The following is a 25,110-nucleotide window of genomic DNA, read 5'->3' on the forward strand; positions in this document are numbered from 1 at the left end:
CTGCGTAAGGTGTTTCCTCACATTTATCAACCATTTCAATGCACGAACTGTTGGGACAGGTTACACATTAATTATGAAATCATAAAAAGACTCTTAATCGTAATAATTAGCAACAAGTTTCATGGAAGAAGTGTTTAGAACTTGGTGACAATGTGCAAAAGCAAGGATAGAATGGGCATTTAAACTATTTTTTCCAATTTTAAACTTACTGAGTATAAAAATTATTTGAGATTATCTCGGATTATTGCCTTTATCTATTTCCTTCCTCATTTTTCTACTCTTGGGCCCTCAGAAAAAGTACTTAATGTAGCCCAGCTAGTTGTACAAAAGATTGGTTTCAACTTGCGCAGCAAATCCAGCTTTTATTTTGAAACTCTTGAGAAGTGACTGGCATCGGATATGTACATTCAAAAAAGGTTTAGGTATATTTCTAGAAAACAGATGCTCCCGCCGCAGGAGACAACGTACCAAAGCCCCACACTGGACATTTGCCTTCCAAGCAAGTAATTATGTATGCCTAATTTTATATTCTCAACAGCCAAAATCCAACTTTACAAAAAGATTTTATTGAAAGGATTGAAAAATATTTGTTTTCAATAATATTTAAAACAAGTTTTCAAAGCATTAACGGTATGTAACATGATTTTTCCTCTTTTAAAAATTCAGTACACTGCTTTATTCCACACTACATCAGTTGTTAATAACTTCTTAAACTCTCTACTAGAGATAACTCTTTTTTTAAAAAAAAAAAAACCAAACAAACAACAAATTACTTTCCAACCTTCTGTTTTGGCCCTTTGTAGACTGGAAAGGATTTGTAGGTACAGCAACTTTTACAAACCCTTATATTAGAAACGCTGCTCTTAATCAGCAAAACCCTACGTTATAGTACAGTTTCAGCAAGTCACTCTGAGTAAGCCACGTCGGCAAACGGAGCTTTTATTGCCAATGCAGCCCAGTCTGCGCTACAGCTCCTCTGGCTCAGCTGTGGCTTGCGCAGAAGTTACGCAGTTACGCAGTTAAATACGCCAAACTCGAGTGCTGCCTGAACCCCAGCAGTCTGCTTGCCGGTTGCTGGTTTGCAGAGTAAAGGCCTTAAAAAGGGACTTTGTACAATTCGATAAATTTGTAATGTATTAACACAGCTTGGGTTGTGTTTCGGTACAAAGCAGCTGGTACAATTCTAATCACTGCAGCTTTCTGAAGAAAAAGCGAAGACTAAAGTCACCACGTGAGGCTCCTGTAGTCAGCGATGGCCGCGCTCTCCTCGGTGAGCAGCGAATCCACGCGAGGCCGGCACCCAGCGGGAAGAGTTGGACAAGCGAAACCGCGGCAGCCTCAAAGCCAGTAACACGGTCGCAGTGCGGGATTAAATGTAAAGACAACTCCTAATCTAGATCTAGTCTAGAGAAAGTCGTTAGGTAAGTTTTGACTACAGATTTCATGAACTATGCACTCTGAAAATTAAAGTTCGGCAATTTAGTCAATAATAGATTTACTGTTATAAAAAGCATAAATAAAAAGTGCTGAATATAGTTTTATCTTTAAAAAAATACTAGATAAGGCTCATTAAATCATTTCACCTCTCCTCCGCAAAATGACTTCCACTTCCCAGCGTGCCTCGTATCCTGCTTGTTTTCCACTTAACGAGACATTTCTACAGCCACTCTACCCTGTTCCTTTTCTCAATTATTGCATGTTTAAATAAAATAGTTTCAAAGCAAAAAAGTCAGACACTTCTACAGTTCAAAAAGTAAACAGTTATTAAATAACTGAATACTCCACCTAGGAAACCCGTAAGCAGCTTCAAACAGTGATAAAACAATTACCGCAGATTCAAGTGAAAGATAAATCCCAAAAGCTATCTGGATATTCTCCAAGATATCACAAAATTTGGCTATTTAGACCAAATCAAACCAATATTCTATTTTACAAAATTTACAAACTGAGTATTAATTTATATTAACGCATTTTCATTGTGGTTTGTATCATTAGCCAAGAGTTTGCGTCTCTTTTATGGAAGAAGTGCTCTCACCTGGATTTAATAAAATTAGACAGACTAGGGCAGCGTCCCAAACGGAAGAGACGTTACTGAACCCAGCAGAGGACAGCCGGACAGGCAGAGTTCGGAAATTAATACATTTCCCTTTCCCACTTTGGACCACATAAACAACATCAGACAATCATGAAAAGTTCATGAGAGCTTCTCGCGCCGCTCCCAAGGAAATCCCACCTTAGTCAGTAAAATAATTCCTCCACAGTATTACGCCATAGGCTTTAAATTTAGCAGATAATGTCCATTCTTTTAATGACCAATGCAGCAAGACTCTGAAAATGCTAAAGTTTGGGTAGTATGATGATGAGACTGCACCACAGAGAACATAAATGTAAACATTATACTTGGGTTTGATATTTTTCAGTTTAAGTACAGTACAAACCCTTTTTTCCCAACTAGGTTTTTTTGTGGGTTTTTGTTTTTCTTTCATAAAAGCACATACAATAAAATATGTACACAGAGAAGTTAGAAACATCTGAAAGCATCTTAAAAAAAGTAAATACAAGACTTAGAATATCTTGAGTGTGCTGAAGGCACCGTTGCTGCTCTGCTGGGAATGAGTCCCTGGTTCAGCCGCCCGCCAGCGCAGTATCCCCTCCGCAGCGCTCAGCACCAAGAGCTGGAAGGTTCCTATGGAAGCCGAGGGCCGTCAGGGCCCAGGACAGGGGACTCTCTTGCTTCAGGCCAATAGTGGAACTAGACAAAAGAGTAGTAATTGAAGTCCAGATTCTTCTTGAACACTTGGAGCATATTTTTTTTTTTTTAACTTTACAGTCTCTAACGCTACCATTTATTCCAGAGAATCAACAAAAAATAAGAAACCCCAACGCATTAATGATTCCAGACCAGCTCAGCTGCGGGAATGGAGATCCCTGCAACAACCACCTCAGCCCAGGCTAACGCTCCTCCTGCCATTTGTGGGTATTTCCACAGCGGTGGCAGCCAAGGGTCAAACACTGTTCAAATGGGCATAAGATATAAACATGTATAGGAAAAAAAATACTTTTTTTTTTTTTTTACTAGTTCCATCTATTCATAAAAAACATTCTTCATGGGTATTACTCACAAGTAAGGAGAAAGTATTTTAAGCGCTGTCTTGCTGGGGAGCTGTTCTGTGTAAGACATATTGAAGCTAACGAAGAGGAGCTTTGTCTTTAAAGACAATTTCTCAGAGCTTTTACACGCATAGCGGTCTTAAATGGAATTATACCAAATCAAACAGACTATTGCGATGCCACTTTTCTATTGGGTATCTACATTCAGCCTACCACACTATTGGTAAGTTATAGGTTACAATCAAATCTGCAGATGCGGTTGTCGATACCAATCAGAAATAACCCATTTTCAGATTGCTCATTTACAGGAAATTCAAATTGGATTACAACAATCAGAGCCTAATTTCTTCCATTCCTACTCTTGGTGGACAGGAAGTAGCACAATAATTTCCAGCCATCAGCAGATCAGACAGATACAATCGCTATATATGTCTGAGACGGTGACCACACTTGTTAGCCAAAACCTTAACCCAGGCGTATAGAAGGGATACTGCCACGTTCCATTCCCATGAGTCTTGTTAGATGTAGACACTCAAAATTCTTCTTCTTCAACAGCAAAGTTATTTTGCTTCTTGCGAACATTCCAGTGTAAACACTCAGCCAAGCTTTCAAACCAGTCGCTCACAGGATCTCGGAAACAGATCGAAGGAAGGGGATAGCAAGAGGTAGTGATGCTAATACTGCAACAACACAGGAATATCCCGGTCAGTCATGGGCAATGAATAACAATTTTTTTACAAAAATAAACTTCTCTTCACTAGCTGCCATAATGCTATGTGTGGTAAAACAGCGAGTTTCCATAATCAAGCACTAACCAAACCTGCCGGCTCATCTCAACAGAGCGAACGCAGTGCTGAACACTAACAGACACACTGCAGACAGCCGAGAGCACACCGAACCCCCCCAGGACGTCCTGCAGTCTTTTGCTGGGCTTCACATCGACAGCACAGGGACAAAGGAAAAGGTAAGTCACCACCTTGGCCTTTGAGTTTCGAGTTTTGACTGTAAGCAACGGCACTAAGTTGTCTGGCATCTACCAAAGGGGCAGATCTCGTGGTTGAATCCTTGCTGCTCTCCTGGTCTACTCTACAGCTCCTTCAACCGCGGCAAAATACAAACAGTTCAAGATGGAGTGTCACGCCAGATAGGCATCCTCCTTCCTGGCAACTTGGACCAAGGGCAAAAAGAAGTCACCCTGAACAGCAAGTCTACCAGTCACACAGATGCCTTAAATCACCTCTCGTTAGGATAAGCCACCACATTTTGCACATTAAAACTTCACCCACTGCCCTCTGCTCACTCAAGGCCACAGCGCTGCAAGTGACCGCAACCCCTAAGTCAACAGAGAATTAATGGCATTATTCAGAGGCGCGGCTTACATGTGTCGACTCCTGGTTTACAGCTTCTCAAACTAAGACCTATTAGTTAGATTTACAGAATTTTCTAAAGATATGTCTGTCTTCCTTGCCAAGCCTGCAATGTTTACCTGTCTTAACATTTGTCTTAACACTTCACTTGCTTTCATAGGAAGATCAAGTTCGAAATTAAATACTTTTAGCGCAGTTTATGCTGTAACAGGTGTTAGGGTTTATAAAAGCTTGTTTCTTCCCTGCCAGTAACCCTTTTGACAGATGTTAGAGTGTGAGAGAAGTGCATGAATTAGTATTTTCTATACTTAAAAGAGAGATGCTACAATCAAAAAAATGCTTGACCTGTCTCCATGGCATATTTCCTGCCTCTTCCTTCCATCAAATGAAACCCATGCTGTATTCCTGGCATCCGGGGAGAGCATAATCTGAAAAAGACAAAAGAACTAAACTTCAGGACCAAAACCTAGTTTTCAAGAGCAAGGACAAACACCTCCTCCCTCTGAGTACAGAATTGACTCTTTGCAACTTGACAGCTGCACTGAAATGCATAATCTGTCCGTAACAACGGCGCAGAGCCCTTCTGAACGTCCTAGCTCTCTTCCAGCTGACGCAGGCTGGAGGCTGCTACCAGATACAAGAAGCAGGAAGGGGTTCTTCCTTACACACGGGTATTTGTTAAAAATACACATTAACTAAGTCTGTTTTATATTCAGATATTACACACCTTTTTTTCTGCAAGACAGCATTAACAAAAAAATAATTAGTGAATTGCAGATAACCACCAATACCAATACAGTAAGCATTTGCAACATTTGTTGTTTTAGCCATGAAAGCAGAATTTTTCACTCCCTTAAAGACCACTGATTTACACCCACTTCAGCAGAAATTACATAAAATTTTATCAGTAGAATGCAAATGTACGTATTCCCATTTTAAAGAACGTCACGCAACTACAATCCAGTGGGATGCAGTGGGAATTGTTCCGTTAGTGGGTATATTATTTTAAACAAAGATACATTCTTCAACCAGACTTGATCTGGTTCCTCCTACAAATGAAGGAATGCAGGAGACACGCAGCGTTTCCTCACTTCTGCCTGGTCAGGTTCCACGGTTATTACACAGTTATTTCTAAGTTAAAAACTTAGAAATAAGGTGACAGAAACTAACCTTGAGTTCCACTCCAGCAGGAACAACAATAGGTCTGAAAGACAAGGAGTGAGGGCAGATGGGGGTGATCATTATTGCAGGAACGTTGGGATGAATCATAGAAGCTCCTGCTGCAGCTGCATACGCAGTGCTGCCAGTCGGCGTGGAGACAATGACTCCTGGGAAAGGAGCAAAAATTTCGGCTGCATTAGCATTACAATCAACGCGGTATTTGGGAAGAGGAGGAAAAAATAGCACTGTTATGAAAGTGAAGCAGAGAATGTATCAATTTGTATTTCACAGGAGAATTGCAGTCTAATACTCAAAAAGTCAGAAACTCTCTTCTAATCCTGGCACAGCACGTTTGTTCTATGGCTCCACGTCAGTTGCATAAACTTCTAGATCTCAGGTTACACAACTCTGTAACAGTGACGTTCCTTTTTTTAAGGGTAAGAGCTTTAAAGATGAACTTCTGGATTTCCTGAGTCGAGATCTCAGGCATTCAGCAAATTCCAGATATCCAGGCAAATTTTTCCTGAGCTATTTCTTGCCCTTAGCCTTAACATATCACACCCAAAGGAACCACCTTCACTTGCCTTCACAAGTCCATAACCAAAGCTTACAACACTTCAACACTTCGTTGTGGAACGCATTAGTTACCAGTGAATAAACACACCTATTTTTTGCACACCGATGTTTTCCGTCACCAGCCAACTGAAACCTGAGATTTTGTTTCTATGTGAGAAAATCCTGCAGTAAAGCAGCAACGGTCTACACACGACCTGACAAGCAATTTAACTCGGGAAGCAGACTCACCATCTCCTTGCACTGTTGTTATCAGGTGCCCATCCAGAAAGACATCTACGTTGGACAGGTAAGAAGAAGGACCACGATCCACCACAACTTCGTTTAGGACCTGCCACGACATCAAATATTACACGGCCCGCTCTTGCTGACTCAGCAATGTAACAAATGACAAGCCCAAAGACACCTTCCAGATCTTTGAAAAATTCCTGCTGATTTAGTACCTGCCAAATTAGACTCTCTTTCTAAGTGTCTTAGCAAGTTTCTAGAGGGTTAAGAATTATTTCCAGAAGCTGGTTACTAACAGCACGCAGGGTTGTTCTCTTCACTTGTCAAAATCTTTGCAATATCCCATTTTAGAACCACTACTTCGTTTTCAAAATAGAAGGAAAATATTACTACAGGAAAGTACAATACTAGCACTTATGATTGCAGAAAGTAATGATGTGTGCCACTTCCTCATTCGTTAGTGCACAGTGTGAATTAGAGCAATGCGGATCAGGCCCACACTACCGGGCTAACGTAAGTAAACGAATAAAAAAGGGAAAGTTCTAATAAAACAAGTACAAAGCAATTTACAAACAGCATTTTAGTTCTTTTGCTTATTTTCACCTCTGACCTGATATTGCATAATTTGCTTGCCCACTTCTTTCTCTAGATTTGTAGACACCACTCCATTTTCTTCTATACCATTTTGCACTGTCATTTTCTCTCTGTATTCTTTTACTACTTTCACTTTCAGTCTGCTTCGTAGAACAAGCGCTGCGTTGCCTAGAAGTGAAATACAGGAGAAAGTACACAGAAATGATATGCTGATATAGTAAATAATCCCCTCTCATGACTAGCAAACTGTATGAAATGCCATCAGTCTATCGCCCGCGCTTTCAACGCTCCCAACTGCATTCACAAGATAACTGTCTACACTTGGTTAAAGCTCAAAACTAATTTTTAGTAGTAATGAGCAAAATTAAAGTCAAATTTGAACTCAGTCCTTCCTCCCTTTACTCATCACGTAAAAAGAAAATTTCAGTTTTTTATGGACACGCTGAAGATTGGGAAACTCTGTTAGGCTCAGGGGATCGTCACTAAGACAAAAGCTAAGCTTAAAGAAAATTAGTGCATTAGAAACACCTATTAAAAGACAACTTTAATCAACGTGATAATTCTAAACATCTTTTCAGGAATCTACTTTAGATGCAACTCAAATAACCTCATATTGAAGAAACAAGGTACTTCTTTCCTCAAATCTTTTATTTGCCTGACTTTGCAGTATTTCTGCACCGCGCTGCTCAGAGCAGCAGAACACCACAGGCTCCAGAGCTACGCGCTGTTTGTACGTTTAGCTGGCATTTAACCCAAGTCCTGCATCATCTTTTACTTGTGTACTCCACGCAGGACAGTCATCCCTTAGCCTTTTTCCTTCACAGAGTAGTACCGAAACCAGCAGTGAAGGGGTCAGTGCAATGCAACCCTTTTGTTAGTTTAGTATACATTTCTTGTGATTCAATCTCACGGGACAACCTGAACGAGTCGGTTAAGAAAATGTACTAGTCTTGGAAAAAGCTACAGAAAATGTAACAAACAGAAACACCACACCTTGTCCCCTTAAATTTACCTTCTATAACCTGAGTGACTTGGGACTGAAAATTCTCAAAATTAAATGGAGTAAGAAATCCAAGGGATCCCAGATGAAAAGCCATAACTGGAGGTACACTACCCTATCAATAAAGAAAAGAATTTAAAAGCTACTGAATAAGAGCAATTCATACTTCAACTAATTGCCTGTAAATATTTTGACTATTGATGTAACTTCAACTGTGCACAATACAAACAACACAGGACATACGTTATTTTCAGAAGGTATAGGGTAAAACAGGCTTGATAAAAAAACCAGAATGAACAGCAAAGGACAAATGCCAAACTCAATAACAAAGGAAAAACAAACAACCTTCAAATACTTCAAAAAGAAAAGAGGCTTTTAAGTCTATTTCCCACAGAGACCAACCTGGAAAAGTGAAGAAGCATAAAGTAAGGTCCCGTCTCCTCCCAAGCATATGATAAAGTCTATCTGATTGGAGATATCATCATAATCTAGAAGCAACATTGAAATACAGGCTTTGCATTAAGTTTTATCAACTGTCTTAATTTCCTAATATAAATTAAGCGCAGCATGCCAACATTTACTCACAAATATAAAAACCCCACAACTAAGATGTGACAACTGTCTGCAAAAGACACATTAGTTTAACAAACAACCCAACGACTAAGGAAATCACACAAAAAATAAGCAAGAGACTTCAGCTTTCGAGAAATCACCACCATACCTTCTCTGAAGGTGCAAAATTTCTTCTTTACTGGTCCAAAGTTATCATCGTTAGCTATAGCAGGGTCTTCCAACACTTTTTTTTCGACATACACTATCATATTGTTCTCCTTAAGAGAGGTAAGATAAGCTCGTTAACCTCTTCAAACAACAACATATGTGACTCTCCTCATAATTTACATTAGTTTAAAACATATAAATAACACTTTACAGAAATAGTCCGCATCTGTTAGTTGTGGGGTTTATTTTTGTTGTGTGGTCTAACTCTAATGAGGATTTTGCAGCATGCACAGACCGTCTAATTAATTAAACTAAACTTTGGAATACAGATTACACGATACAGTAACATTGGTACCTTTGTTCAAGGCTTAAAGGATTAAGCTTTTTATATCCCATTCCCTGTAATTTAGAACTGCAAACAGAAGGAAGAAAAGTTTTTACTTTACTTTTTTTTAAGCTCCGTACTTAAAGTACTTAAGTATTGACCTTAAGCTCTGATTTTACTACTTCCAGTGGCAATGGGTGTAACAGTTTGTTTGCACTACACAATTCTGCACGTTCCACATTCAACAGAATCAGTAATGGAGAAGAGTTTAGATGTGAAATTTTTACTTATGGCAAAAACTGGAATTTACGTTTTATTACCTCAGTAAGATACACACAAAGCTCTTTAAATGGCTGCAGCAGACTGGCATCACGGATCTTTTTAATAACGAGGACGCTCTTGGGAGGTTTGTTCCATGTCAACCGCTGGCTTGCTGGATCCTGAATGTGCCTAGAGAAGAGGGGGGGTAAAAAAAAAAAAAAAAAAAAAAAAAAAAAAGGACAACGTGACTACATTCTGCTTTGACAACATTCTGGCCTGTTAAGAATAAATCCTTCAGTATAATTACAAGCGGTCCGAGAACAATAGAAAGAAGGATGCAATAGTTCGTGTTGTAGTGAGGTTTCTCCCCCATGAAGCCAATCAATGCTTTACTTATTAAGACGGTAACAGAGCATTAAGGCGTCTGTTCTTGTAGCTGCTGCCACGCTAACGACATGTGCGCACAGGGACTTAACAGATCCACTACAAAAGCGCCTGGATCAACCAACTGACATCCTCCCTGGTGCTCCCAGCCATAATGCCTTCCTCTCTCTTAGTGCGCTCTCCTCTTAAGCTGACTCAAAATAAGGACAAATACCCAACTAGAGAATCAGAAAAAGCTACAGCATAATTTTTTTTCCAATCTAATACTGCAAATCAAACAGCTTGTCAATACCAATTTAAAAAATACTGCAATAATTCCAACCCAAATATTCTTTTTCTCTTTTAACAATGTTTCCTTCGGCACATTTTCACTGCCACCTGTAGACAGTTTTCTCAACACAGTTTGAAGCCTGCAGATACAGACACCAGTTCTAGAGTTTTTCTACTAACACTGAACAACTCTATCACAAGGGAAGGGCAAATAATTAAGGTTCACACGGTCATCTGTACTAAATCCTCAAGATAGTCCTAACAACTATAAAAAATCCCCTATAGCACACCAACTCTATTCTGGGAAGGCTGCACCTGCAACTCTTATTAAAGCCTCGTAAATAAAGAGCTTAAAGAGGGAGAGCTGCCCGTACCACGTCTACTCCAGGCAAACATTACAGATACGTAAGCACGTGTCATTTGTGTGCAAAACGTCTTTAAAACTCTAATCTATATACTAACTTTATTTTAGTTTTGATCCCCAAACAAGTTTATCTGCTTAAAGCAGCATAACTAATACTCTAAATTTAAAAAAACAACCGACTTTAAAAAGCATTTTCAAACTACTGCCTGCCTGTTGTCAGGACAGCATTCTAACGCTCGAGAACCTCAGAACTACAGACAAGTACACAAATAATTTCACAGCTTTCAAGAGCGTTCAGTAGCAGAACCCTCATGTTGCTCTAATACATTGAGTCGATTTCGGAACGCCCAGCTGTATTTTCCTTCTTCTTTTGTATCCACTTCTAAGCTACACAATTTCACCCTTGTAATTCGCGTGTAACAAGCATCCCATCCTTTTCCATATGGTGCGCATATAATCCACAAAGCAAAGCAGATTACTACACATGCTGAACAAGCCAAATTTACAAAGAGATTTGGATTTAGCGCTTCAAGGGTTAAAATAAAACAGGCGACGATGCTGGAGTCGGAACAACCTGTTCATTTTACTTTCCAAAATGCCTACATCCTACATAGAAATACAGCAGAAACGACAGATTAACGAAGTAGTCTAATACCAGTAACGTTTACTAACAAAGAGTGCAGTCTCTCTCTAAATATTATTACATAGCCCAGAAGAATGCAAATATGCGGTTACACTCGGCACCACCTACAGGCTTCCAACGTTACCTTATGGTTCATCTCATTGTATTTTACAGACAAGAAATCATAGAACGGGGAGGCTGGAAGGCACCTCTGGGGAGAGCACAGCGTAAGGGCGCTCTGAAGACACCATTCTCAGTCTCAAGTATCACCACACCTGAGAAAACGATGAATTTGGAAAGCTTCCTCTGACTTGACTAACCAAGCAATTGCTACACGGAAAATAAAATACATAAAATAGGAAGACTTGCATTAACGTGTTTATTGCTGCCCAAAGGTTGCAAAGGAACTGAAGCTGAAGTTTTATATGCTATTTCCAATACAAATGGTGACTACAATTAAATTCCTCAAATCTCAATACTATTAAGAAGTGAAAAAGCCCAACAATACACAGAGGAACCACCCCCAAAACCAGTCCAAGGTGATTAGACTATCTTCTAAAGGTGGCACAGAACTAAAGATCGCAGCACTGCTTTTCACTTAATAAAGCTCCAGCTAATGGACTGCATTCAACCGAGAGACAGTCTGACTGTTTCAACTGTACTCACCAGTTCCACGTAGTTCTACTCAATGAAAGATTATTCATAACATGCTTTAAGATCTTCATGTTTCTTCCCAGGAGTCAGGCAAGTACAACAGCTCCAAGAAAAAAAGCTGAGGCTTTTATCACTTATTAATAAACTGCTACCTCAAAAGAAAATGTTTTTCTCTGAATTCTTTTTCCCCCCAGTTAAATATTTGAATCAGCCCCAATAAAAAGTCGTGAGGCTTTGCAGAAAAATCCTGTATAAAATGTTTATTACAGATCTTCAGAGGCAAGATTTTGTAAGAAAAAATGCCATTTCAAGAAAAAGTTTAAAAACTTTGATCTCCCCTCTCCTCAACACCACGAGCACCTCATTCTTTTTTCACTGAGTAGTCACTCAGTTCACCTGCTCATCTCACCCAGCAGCCTTCAGAAAGCAGGTTTTTCAACACAATCACCAACACTAGCACTCAGAGGCAGCAAGACCTTCCCTAACTTATGCCTGTGCATAAAACCTAAAATTTTCTGTTAAAAAATTCTCTCCAGTGAAGAGTTTAACCATGTTACTGACTAAAAAGAAGAAAAACCCAAACAAAAAGATTTTGCCCTTTTTTTTTTTTTTTTCAGAAGCCACAACCAAAACCTTACATAAGAACAGTAATTTACAATCTGGTCTTCAAATAGTCCTTTCCTTCAGTGACCTGAGAGCACCCTTTACCCCCCAGCTCCTCCGAAAGCAAGCAGCCCTTTCCGCGTGCGGGGAGCGTGTCCTGCAGCCTCTCCTCAAGGGATCTGGACACCCTCATTATAAGGACCCAGCCGGCCCAGCCCCTGGGGTGGAGCGTGTTCACGGTCAGGTGGGTAAACACCAGCAAGCCGGGCTCCCAGGGCACCTGCCACACTCAGGCCACCAACTTGAGATGGGACAGAAGGAACAAGGAAGTTCAGAGCTACTCTACGCCGCAAGATTCCCACCGCACCTTCCGAGGAAAGGTTAGGATGCCACCAACCTGTTTTGAGGGAGACTACTACTATTCAGGCAAAGATTCAAGCGAATGAATACTTAAATACCTCATGTTTAGCTGAAAGAACAGTGAAATAAAACTTTTCAAAGGGACAAAAATAGGGACCGCTAACTTGGGTAATCTGTAGGACCCTGACATTCCTCGTTCGACAAAAGACACCAGTTATTAAGTATAATACTTAAATATAATACATGGTGTAAAAAGCAACACTTTTATAACACCCAACCTACAAAATCAAAATCTTTATATGCCTGCTCAGCAGAAACCAACCCTTATTTTCACATTAAATTTATCAGGCTAAAAGCAAACTTGCCTCAATGATATTCATCCACTGAAAGCGCCATAGATGAAATACAGAAATTCAAACGCACAATACCAAGAGAGGGAGAAGGCTTCCCTCAGGTTTCACAGCACACGGAACAATTTCTCCTCCTTTCCTTGTGTTGTCAATAAAAATTTGTGTTCCTCTATCGTGCAGAAACACTGCTCTTTACGTATTTCAAGTTGACAGAATAAACAGAATGCTCCCAATAGCTGCTCTGTACCGTTGGTTTGCCATCAGGGTGTTGAATACACATGGCGAGTTTACTGCCGATTATGTTGGAAAGTCTTTATTATAGTTGCCGTTGTTGACATCAAACCACGGATTGCAGATTATGCAAAACATGTCTAAACAAAACTTTAGTACTTCATACCATTCACGCGCCCTGCTGTATTTTTATGTGAACTGCTTAGGGCTTTTTTTACAAAATAGATATACTGACCTGTGAAAAAACTAGTAGATAGTGGGCCTAAGAACACCACATGAATTAGTAACGTAAAATTAATTTCCCTTTATGTCTGTTACCACGTAGGAAGCATTCCAACCAGCAAAGCCACTATAAATTCATACAGAAAAATACTCATTATGTCCTATTATCCCCTTAGGAGAAAAAACCCCAATGGCATTCAAACCCATATTATACTTTTTAACACACAGCTCAAGCTAACACACATGTAATGGGCTTTACTTGAGAATACAGTAAATACAGTCCAGTCTCCTCTCGGACTGACTTTTTAATTGGTCAATGCATGATAAAAAAGTCAGGCCAATTTTGGCAATGCAGACCCCCCCCAAGCTGGCCAGCAAGCAACATGGAAATGTCTGAACATCAGGGAAATTGCAAACAATGCTGATTAGAGGGTGAAGAGTGGAAAAGCAAACATCATCTTCCACACAGAATAAGATAATACCGTTCATTTGACGAGTACTTACATAATCGTTTTAGGATTTTGCAGCATACAGGCCTTTGGTCCAAATGTGGTCACTGGGCATGGTCCATGCAAGGAGCGTGTCCTCCTAGATACGTATCGAGAGAGAGAGAGAAAAAAAAAAAATAATCAGTAAGTCAAAGAAATGTGATGACAAACTGGGTATAATTAGCTCCCCAACCACCAAAACCACTTCTTTGAGAAATTTGCGCTAGGCAATACCGGGCACAGTACATTTCTTAAACCTACACTTGTGGTTGGTTGACCAGCCAATGTAATTTTACACATATTAGCTATCACATTTCAAATCTAAAACTTAATTGCTGTACCTACTCCTTGAAAGTGATTTTAATCAAAGCCTCACTCACAGTTTATCTCCTCCACATGCCAAGTAATCACTTTCTAAACACTAACAACAGGCACATATTCTTCCTGTATTCATTTCAGCTTCGCTTTGCACAAAGGAAACATCACAGCCTCAACGAAGATGTGGTCAAGTTTTCTCAAGTCGGTTCTGTGAATTTACAGGGTGGCTACAAAGAAGGTGGATTCTCCCTTTTTACAAGGGGTCGCATGGACAAGACGAGGGGTGATGGGTACAAGTCACTCCAGGGGAGATTGGACACAAGAAGATTTTTCACACTGAGAACAATCAGCCATTGGACTAATCTCCCCAGGGAGTGGTGGATTCCCCATCATGGGTCACTTTTCAGATTTAGCTGGACAGGGTGCTGGGCCAGCTTGTCTAGGCCATGCTTTTGCCAAGAAAGATTGGCCCAGATGATCTTGGAGGTCCCTTCCAACCTGGGATTCTATGAGCCTACCAAGCCTTTACAATGAACTCTCCAACACCAAGGCAAGACCTTCAGATTTTTTTGCCCCAGTCAAGTCACAGTAATGGTGTCCCAATCATTTGAACACTTTGTTGTTTAAATCTTTCCAGTTAATGAATTAATAAAATGCAAAACCTTCTATTCTAAGATATACAGAGAGGTCATTTTATTACATACTAGGTTAGGTCTCCTTAGTTTTTTGTTTTGTTTTCCCCCACCCCCATTACCCACATTTGCCTTTTACAGATTACTTTCAAAACAGTTCCCTTTCCTTTCCATCACCTACAAACAAATAGAATCCAGGACTTTGCTAAAATACGCTACTTAAGCAGAGCTTTTACTAACCAAAAACAAGGTAATACAGAAATTTACAAACAGGAAATCACTACTGACAAAAATTACTGAAGACTGAAAAAATCTCTGTTTTTACTGCTGAGAAAGGGGTAATAATTCGATCACTTGAGCTGAGGAGTACCTATTAGGTTAATTTAATTTCTCGGAAGATGCATAGAAGATATCCCAGGCTGCGCTTAAGGCAGGTGGAGACAACGAAGAGACAGAAAAAATGCTGTGTGAATAGGCAGGAAAAGATGCTATTTTTTTTTCATTTATCTATCTAATAAGAGCTTCTCTGAAGTGTAATTTACCCTCAAACTTAAATCCCACCCAGGACAGGATTACTCCTAGCTCTAGGATAAGATTATCAGGACCAAGTCAGAACCGTTCTGCCTCCTTCCCTCCCACCTCCTCCAGCAAAGCTGTAAATGGGAGTAAAACTTACCCAACTTACGTAACTGTTGAAACATTATGTAAATGTTATTAGAATTATTCCATTAAAAACAACGGGAAACATGCCTTTCCTGTGCTTAATTCAATTAACACAGGAACCGGTAACTAATCTATTGCTTGCCAGTAACAAATCATTACTGCACTGCCTTCTATTGTGTATATTATAAAGTAGCTCTGACCAGCCTGATGATTCACTCTTAATGCTAAAAAAAACCTCATAAATCTAATAAAAATCAAAACCAGATGACTGGTTAAAAAGATACGCTTAAGGAACAACAGCAACATCTTATTTGTTCCATGTCTAAGAAAATACGCTTGTGTAAGATTTGCATTCCAATAATGAAAACTAATATTTAGTTTCCTACATTGAACACACAGAAGTGATATTTGTTTTTCAAGTATTTTTTTTCCACTTATAAGTCCAGGCATGACTAATCCAATCAGATAAGATTATTACTAAATGTTTTATAAAGTTCACCTTATTTATATTAAAACAAAAAATGAGCAAGGATTGACTCATTAGAGATTGTGTGTGTACACCAATATGTGTAAGGGAATGGCAAATCTCAATCTACTTGTGAACAACTACACTTGATATCGGGACAGCTGAAGAACACCCTGGCACCTAACACTGCCTCCTCTTCTTCCTATCCGCATCTGACCTTTGTGAGATTCAAACACAGTTTTCTCCACAACCTCTAATTAATAACGGGTACACATTTTCGTTGAGATTTTACCTGGTTTGATTAGTTAGTGCTCCATCTACGCACTATTCAATCAAAAGAAGGTAAAACGAGTGAACGGAATTTAAAGTTGTTTGTAGCGAGACTATCATTGCTAAGATTGAGCAGTAATGCACTGGAAATTATATGTCTCTTAGGAAAATACACTTGCCAGCTCAAAGCAGATAGGCAACAACTTCAATGTGAATACTGTACAGCAAGCCTGAGATCACTTTCTGACATTCTGCAAAATGCCTCGTGACAATTTGGCACTCAATTTAAGACAGCCAGTGAACGAATGCAGAGAATCTTAATGAAAAAAAAAAAAACCCATAAGTCTCATACACAATAACCCTAATTCAAACCCACAATGCGCAGGGTCTACAAAGATCACTTCTAGTTTAAAAAAAAAAAAAAAAAAAAGTAGTTACTTAGCTAGAAGATAGTAATACACAAAAATTTAGACAACATGGTCTTTTACACAGGTTGACTGAAGTCTACGTTCTTAAAGGTATAAGTGGAGAAGGGAAAAAACACCAGTTTTACAGCATGACTTTAACGTAAATTCTTACGTATTGACTATGACACACAACACAGTAGCTAGAACAGTACAGTCAGAGAGCAGCCCTTTGAACATTCTCCAAGAGCATTAAAGTACACTGACTTTCTGAACTAAATATGCAAAGCAAGTATTTTCCTAACCTTTTAGCCTCTTCAGATAAAGGCTTTTATTATGCCTCCCTTCACCATAAAGCTTCCCCCTGCCATCTACAGCCTCACCCGTCTGTGCTCTGCCTCACAAGAGCTTTCCTACCAGCAAAGCAGGGACTGGACGAGAATTTCAGCTGATGAGAAACTCCTCCATGAGTCTGTCCGTGCTTTTATAAAGGGTCACAATGTAAAAAAAAAAAAAAAAAAAAAAAAAAATTCTGCTCTGCTTCCCACAAGTTCAAGACACGCTGCTACCACAGCACGCTCTTCACTATTTACAATGGGTCCAAAGATCACAAAATCAGAAGTTCTGTCCAGGCTGTCCACATGACAAGAGCCTTGCAACTAGATTAGAAATTTGGCTCAATGAAAAAAATGGGCGTTTCTCACTGCTGGGAAACAACTGGAAAGCACAAACTTACTTAGTGCTGCCTCGCATTACCACAAAACCTACAGCATTTGTAAAATTTTGCAGAAGTGTCTCTACTGTTTTGACAGCCAGGCCACAGGCAGATCACAGACCTGCTCTTACTCTGACCCCCACCTTTAACTTCCTGCCTTCACTTTCGACTTCACCTTTAGAAGTGCCTTTTAAGAATCCCTTAAAAGCAACTTGTGAGCAAGAGGTAAAGTTCTGCCTACTGATTAAAGATCGGGAACCAAGCACAAAACTCTTCCTTTCTTGCGACCTGAGCTATGAATTAACAGCTCAGTACAGATGCATTTGTATTTTATTTCTGGAAGGTACTTAAAACTTCTGAAGTTAAGTTGAAATATAACAAGTATCATAATACTCAAAGTTCACATCTACCCCAAAACCCTAGAAGTCAAGTACTTAGGCACAATGGGTTCCTCAAATTTGAAAATTAATATTTTTTTGTTTATCTGCTTAAAACGATAAACTTCTAAATTTTTGTACTTTAAGAACTTCTAGCTGGAAATATAGACATACTTTCTTAACTAACTATCTTACTAAGAAATAATTTCAATATGTGGCACTACAGATAGGAGTTTTACGTGCAGTTTGTCGTCAAAAAAAATAAAAAAAAAGGAACTGTAACATTTCACATAGCCATTTCTAAATGCAAACACTTTCTTGGGTCCAGACTCTGACCTACTCACTTCGGACCGCGTTTAAATGGCAAATACAAAGCAAGCGAGTAATGTGTTGCCTTGCTGAAGCTGTACATGGAGAAATAGAATGTCGCTGAAATATCTACAAAAAGCAGTTTAAGATCTCCCAAGAAACACTGAAACCGAAGTCAGGCCTCACAACCAGCCAGAGCCCATTTACACAAGTGCCGGTTTAAATACGGCCATCCCCATGGCCACTTCAGAAAATCAGGCTCTTTTCACAGCGTGGACCACAATAGGGTGGTTCAGTGATCATCTCCCTCTCTATTTATTACCACAAAACACTATTTTTATTTCTCTTCGTTATCACTTGTCACAGCTGCAAGACTATGGTCCTACAAAAAGAGGACAAAAAAATTAAAATCTATATAACTGGGTTTTTTTTTTTAATTTTTTAAAATGTTTCTTAAAGGTAGCAATAATAAGAAGAACTAAGAGCCATACCGGAATTCTTTGGTGCTTCCCAGGGCTGGTGAAGCAGACAAACTTCGTGACTTAGCTCGCCCCCGGCTGGTATTGCTCCACTCCTCATCATCATGACACGTTGAGCAATGATAAGCAGAATCTGAGCTCACGTCAGCCTTACTCGTACACAGTTTTTCTCGATTCATCTCCATAATGGAAGTGAAGGAACCTCAGCGAGAGAGAAATTCAATTCCTGTGGAAAAGCACCAGGAGAAAGGGGATAGGGAGGAAAGAGAAGAAAAATATTAGTATTAGCAAAGTAATTGTAAGTATTAAACGCACTTTTAAAGTGTGTAAACACAAATTTTATACACTTTGATAAACACTTCTCTAAAGAGCAATTGAGAAGTTCTTCAAGGTAATCAGAAGATACTGGAAGAAAAAATGACCAGAATTAAACACATATGTTCCCAGATTTAGAAAAGGCTCAATACAAAGTTGCTTTAAGACCAACACAGATTCATGTCTCCAGTTATATACAGGATAAAATAAATTTATTTTAGATAGTGAAGAGGAAGAAAAGCCGTAAGTATTTGCCAAGGAATCAAGACTCAGGAAAATCTATCAAGTCTCCTATTAGGTGATACATATATTGAACAAATAAAAGTGGAATCCTCTAAGCCATAACAGAAAAAAAAATGAAATCTGTCAAAGAAAGCAAAAAAAATAATTAAACAGAGATAACCTTAATAAACTTCATCTCTTCACAAAAATTAGATTAATACCATGCCGAGAAGAGGAAAAAAAACAAGTTGGAGGACGATACCGCAGTTCTTAAATCATTTGTGACAAACTGGGGAGAGGGTCCAAAACAAACAAGAAGAAATAAGGACAAATGTGAAATATTTCACTTCCACGAATAATCAGGACAAATAAAAGATAAACAGCTGTCTAGACAGCAATTTTGCAGAAGTGAAAAAACAAAAACAAAACAAGACAACGAAAACCCCCCAATTAAACCCCAAAACCCAAACTTTAAATAACCATCCTTCCCCGAAAGTACTAGAAATCCTGTCTGTAAGTTCTCACCATTATTTGAGATGAGTAGAAGAAGCCTTATCACAACACAAATAGAAAGCAACTTTCAGTGTATGAATAAACACTAAACTATAATACTGAAGTCTAGAGGAACAGTACATTCCTCAATTGCTTTCAACACGGGGGAAAAATTTGGTTCATTAAAAATTTGCAGATGTTTTTAAAACAGTTTCATCACTTTGGCTGTGCTTCCCACTGTATCCCGTAAGAGAACGAACCATAACGTTATTGTAACCATTCAAATGGACTATGGCCCTGGAAAATACTCACAGAATTTGGCTGTTTAAAGTTACCGGAGGATGACAATGTCCACAATTTTACAAAGTATTGTGTTTCGCAGCATCCCAACCTTTAGATAACAAAAGCATCAATAAAATGAAGTTGTAATTTTAGAGTGAGCGCTGGCTCATTACTAAATTAGAGAGAACCACCACCTAAACAAATTAGAAAATACTTTTGCTCCTCCTGTAGATTAGGGTTATCCTACGAGAACACCACTACGAAGAGGTACAATTACCGTCAGCAATTAATGATTTATAAGATTCTGTACTTGTAATGCTATCGTGTTTAGTTGTTGGCTACTTGTTGCTTAGTATCACCTGTGACCATGGCTTGGGAAAGAGTCATTTCAACACATTTATAATTTTTTACAACTAAAATCAGAAAAATATAACTCAATTTTTAGACAACTTTAAGCTCAATATAAATTTTGTGTCAGTTAGTTGATTAAGCACATAATTACTCTGATCTTGCAAGCACACATATAAAACACTGCAAAATCTGATTCGAACAACATAAATTATTTTTAATAGACTTTAATTTGCATTACCTCTTGTCACAACTTCATCAAGCTTCAGGAATACATCTGTCTGGTTGTTTCTCAACCAGCTACAGAAAACAAGTCATATATCTGAGTTTCAGAAAAGGCGCGACTTAAAATGAGATCTGCAGTATCTCTGACTGGAAAGGGTCTTTCAGCATCTGCGTGCGGACAAGGAAAGTTCTTACACTGTTTGTTCTTTAAATCATAACCTAAGCTAGCCCACCGTTGTTACTGCAGAGATCCGCGAGAGACTTGAACAAGCGTATCCCATGGGTTCCCTCCCCTGCCCCATGCAAACTGGATTCTGAATTAAGTCCTCCTTGTCAAATACAGAAAGAACTCAAAATTTTAAGTTCTGAATTTTAACAAAGAGGGCTTTATCCAATAGACTTAAGAATAATTTTTCAAAAAGCCATAAACTAAGTTAGAAAACTAGACACTCACTCACCATCTGTAGCTACTCACTCGTGTAATGCACTTATTAAAGGCCTATCATTCAATGTATCGCCAAAAAAAAAATCTAATACCTTAATTTTTACTTTTAAATCTAAGGATTATTCTTTATAACCTGAAATCATTCTTGTGTTTGGTATATGTACTTCATAGGGTCCAAACAGGCTTCTCCAGCATCTTTATATATCTAGACTTCCACACACTTTACCATATTTCTGATTTTTAAGGAATTACAGATCTGTTTATATCTTTACCGGACTACCATTCTCTTAGCTAATACTAACCAAAACTATTGCAGTGAGTCAAAGTTAATCCTTAGTATGCAGGAATACATTCCATTTTGTAGAATTAGCCAATAAAATTGCTGAAGATAATTATTCATCAACGGAGGAGACCAGCTACTCAAGAATAATCCACACAGGAAAAAAAATACATTGGCGGAGGATGGTGGAAGAGAAAATGCAGATACCAACAGCCACTGTAACTGTGTTGTATTATCAAATTTAGAAACCAGGTATGTCCAAAAAGAAACCCTGTCCTCAAAGAAGTACCCTAGGAAATCACACAAAATAGCTGTTTTTATCTATATCGCTATTTAGCTCTCAATATGCACTGCTGCTAAACTATTTCAGAAGCACTGAGAGTGAAAATCAACAGTGAGCACTCTCTCACCTCCCCAACAGCATATTTCTCAAAGATATTCCTATATCCACATACACATATCTGCACTATGCCTCCACTCTCAAAAGTCAGTATTATAACTAACCATGTCTTTAAAATCTGTCCTGCAAAACGGGCACACACAAAAATTTGACAAGCCCAGGTAGTTAACAGTACATCATCTTCCTTTGCTTTCCCATCACATAGGTTATCGTCTCCTCGTTCTTTTTTATACAAACACTGAAGAGCTTGATCTGGGCCTAGGAAAACAAAAATCACAGCAGCAGTTAACAAACTGTGGAAATGGAACGTAAGTGAAAGTAGTATATGGAGAATTAGTTTTCTCGGTAACTTAACAGTTGATACATGTGCATCCTATTCTACAGCATCACCCTTAATGGAGGGGTGCCGAGAGACCAATAATTTATATGGTAAGCAATAAATAAGGTGTGTTTCCATGTGACCTTGTTTCAAGTATCTTCACCTGACAGATGCTGCCAATAAAGAAAATCAGATTAGCACAAAACTAGAAGTAAGAAGGTGTACAGACCTACTAAATACAGCCTAAGAACCTGATATTCCTTCCATGTAATACTTTCCAATTCAGGATGTTTTAACTACAGCTTAAACCACGTACTGTTTAATTAACATTCCCTCACAAGACCTTTATTAAATAAGCAGACTTGACATAAGGACAAAACTATCACTGAACAGCCTCCAGGATTGGATCCAAAAACTTTAAGCACACGTCAACAAACTAACGAAAAGGCTGCTCTGGTCTAAGTCATGTCCAAACTAAAAATAAAAAAAAAAAGAAAGTTACAAAAAAGTCAAAAAAATGTATTTAGATGTTCGGTATTACAGAATGAAGGACAAATGAGAAAGTGTTAACGTTTAATATTAAGCTTCTGTGATGGTGACAGGAACTAGCCAGTTGAGTCACCTCTCGTGTATCCAACCTTTTACTGTAGTTTACCACCTTCAACTTCTCTGTCACTATAAATGAACGCTCCCATGAGCCAGAACTTCACAGAGGTTTCATCAAACCATCTTTATATAGAAGGACACAACACCATAACACCCCCAAAGCTTTGCCACACTGCTCAGACTATTATTAAGAAATCACACTCCAGGTTGACTGTGAGTGCTAGTTACAAAGGAAGTCTGAAACACTTCTACCAAACTTTCATATACATGTAACCCGCACCCAGGTGGCCAAGTAAGAGTTATGTGCACTCACATCTCAAAAAGCCATCTTCTCCATTGTTTGATCGCACTGAAGAGCGTACAAAGAAATATGGTCCTTCGATGCAAGCAGCTACACAAGGAGCATAAGGCTGCAAATCATCAAGCCATTTAAATTTTTTTTTTTTAATTAGCATGCTTGTAAGCTGTTATTTGGTAACAAACTCCTGTCAAATGCACTGCACTAAATCATCACGATCAGAGGATCGCTACAGGGTCCTTCCTGACCAAATAGTCACACTACCTTTAATAAGCCTTCAAGACTGCAGCATTTCTACCAATTTCTTAGAAATTGCATCAGCCATTCAAAACTCATTTTATATCTTATTATCAACCTTATATTAGGGCACAAGAGGACAGCGTTATATCCAAAAACAGTACCACTTGCCCCACTGCCACAGACCCGTGTTTGCTGAATCACTTAATTCTGTGGAGAATTTTTTTTTATTATTATATTTTGCTAAAGAAAGCACTCCAAGAGAGGTTACACGCACACAACTCCATCCCTAAGGCACTACACCCCCTCTCATCCAAGAAGGAAGGAACAACTGTGTCAGGCAGACAAAACTTTCTTTTTGGTTTAGTTCAGAACTTCATATTCTAGCGTGCCCGAAGGAAAAAAAAATAATTCATGTTGGACTGTAGCGGTCTGACAGCAGTTAGAAGCGTGTTTTTTCATTACATACTCAAACCGCTATTTCTACTAAAAACCAGAGAGTATGACTATCACGTGTTAAACACCCAGCGAAAACAAGTCCATTTGTTAACCCTCCCGCTTCAGAAAGGTTTTGTATACATTGCGTATATATTTCATTATTTCCTTTGTATTATTTTATTATTAATATTTCATTAAAGCAGTTTAGTTCCTTCGTAACCCCTAAGTCTCTCTCTCTCCCCGGACAGAGCCTCTGCGGCTGGTCTCAGCGGCCAGCCCGGCCCAAACCGCGACAGACACCGCACTCACCCGCACCACCACGGAACGGGCAATAACACCCCAAAAACCCCGCCGCCACCCCTCCGCCCAGACACGCGGAGCTTCCCCGGGCGAGGCACACCCCCGGTGCGCGGCCGGCAGACCGACGGCGGGCCACATCCAGCGCTTTCACTCGTTATCCCTTCGGGACGCTCTCCTCCCTCAGGGCTCCCCGCCGCCGGCGTCACCCGTCCCGCTGAGGAGCCCTCCCGGCTCCGCGGGAAACCCGCGGAAGGACCGACAGCCGCCGCGCCGGGCCGCCCCGAGGGACCGGCCCCCGCGGCTCCGGCCCGGGCCGGGCCGCCCCGCAGCCGGCCCCCCGCGGGGACACCGGCACCGGGAGGGCCGCTGGGCCCGGCCGAGCTTCTCCCCTTCGGCCCGGCCGCCCTCCCGCCGCCCAGGACTCACCGCGCCCCGCGGCTGCTCCCCCTTCAGAGCCCGGCGCGTCGGCCCCGGCGGGGGTGGTGGCGGCGGCGGCAGCGGCCGCTGGCGGGCAGTGAGCGGGGACGGCGGACCCCGCGCGCCTCCATCCTCCTCTCCCCGCCTCCTCGGCGGCGCCGGCCCCGCGGGCGGGACAACGCGCATGCGCCGCCGCCACGCACCGCCCCTGCGCCGGCTCCGGCGGGCACGGCCCTGCGCGTGCGCCGAGCGGGGAAAGGGCTGGGGCGCCGGGGGTCAGGGCGGTCTGGGGTGGAAGGGGCCTTAAAGCCCACCCAGTGCCACTCCCTGCCCTGGGCAGGGACACCTCCCACCAGCCCAGGTTGCTCCAAGCCCCGTCCAACCTGGCCTTGAACCCCTCCAGGGATGGGGCAGCCACAGCTGCTCTGGGCAACCTGGGCCAGGGGCTCACCGCCCTCACAGCAAAGAATTTCTTCCCAATATCTCATCCCAATCTGCCTCTTCCAGTGTAAAACCCTTCCCCCTCGTCCCATGGCTCCCCTCCCTGATCCAGAGTCCCTCCCCAGCTTTCCTGGAGCCCCTTTAGGGACTGGAAGGGGCTGGAAGGTCTCCGCGGAGCCTTCTCTTCTCCAGGCTGAACCCCCCCAGCTCTCTCAGCCTGTCCCCACAGCAGAGGGGCTCCAGCCCTCCCAGCATCTCCGGGGCCTCCTCTGGCCCCGCTCCAACAGCTCCGTGTCCTTCTGCTGTCGGTGCCCCAGCGCTGGAGGCAGCACTGCAGGGGGGTCTCACAGAGTGGAGCAGAGGGGCAGAATCCCCCCCTTGCCCTGCTGCCCACGCTGCTGGGGATGCAGCCGGGGGTGCGGGGGGTTTCTGGGCTGTGAGTGCACATTGATGGGTCATGTTGTGCTTCTCATCAACCAGCACCCCCAAGTCCTCCTCAGGGCTGTTCTCCATCCATTCTTCAC

The 25,110-nt window shown here is 40.8% G+C and overlaps 1 protein-coding gene across 2 annotated transcripts; it reads right to left on the reverse strand.

Moving 5' to 3' along the window:
• Window positions 1-544: 544 nt before the first annotated feature.
• Window positions 545-24,311, reverse strand: NADK (NAD kinase). 2 transcript variants are annotated; one of them, XM_074609576.1, is made up of 15 exons: window positions 22,769-22,860; window positions 21,635-21,788; window positions 20,422-20,573; window positions 19,863-19,941; window positions 18,534-18,747; window positions 13,905-13,988; window positions 9,400-9,529; window positions 8,756-8,864; window positions 8,437-8,522; window positions 8,047-8,149; window positions 7,051-7,202; window positions 6,444-6,543; window positions 5,649-5,806; window positions 4,824-4,906; window positions 545-3,791 (listed from the first exon to the last, which is right to left on the reverse strand). In XM_074609576.1, the coding sequence occupies exons 5-15, from the start codon at window positions 18,704-18,706 to the stop codon at window positions 3,644-3,646; spliced, it is 1,326 nt and encodes a 441-aa protein (XP_074465677.1). In that variant the 5' UTR covers window positions 18,707-18,747; window positions 19,863-19,941; window positions 20,422-20,573; window positions 21,635-21,788; window positions 22,769-22,860; the 3' UTR covers window positions 545-3,643. The 2 variants fall into 2 exon arrangements, with proteins under 2 accessions (XP_074465677.1, XP_074465676.1); XM_074609575.1 differs by lacking the exons at window positions 19,863-19,941; window positions 20,422-20,573; window positions 21,635-21,788; window positions 22,769-22,860 and adding an exon at window positions 24,155-24,311.
• Window positions 24,312-25,110: the final 799 nt, after the last annotated feature.

This window comes from Larus michahellis, chromosome 16, assembly GCF_964199755.1.
Source record: "Larus michahellis chromosome 16, bLarMic1.1, whole genome shotgun sequence".
Taxonomy (NCBI): domain Eukaryota; kingdom Metazoa; phylum Chordata; class Aves; order Charadriiformes; family Laridae; genus Larus; species Larus michahellis.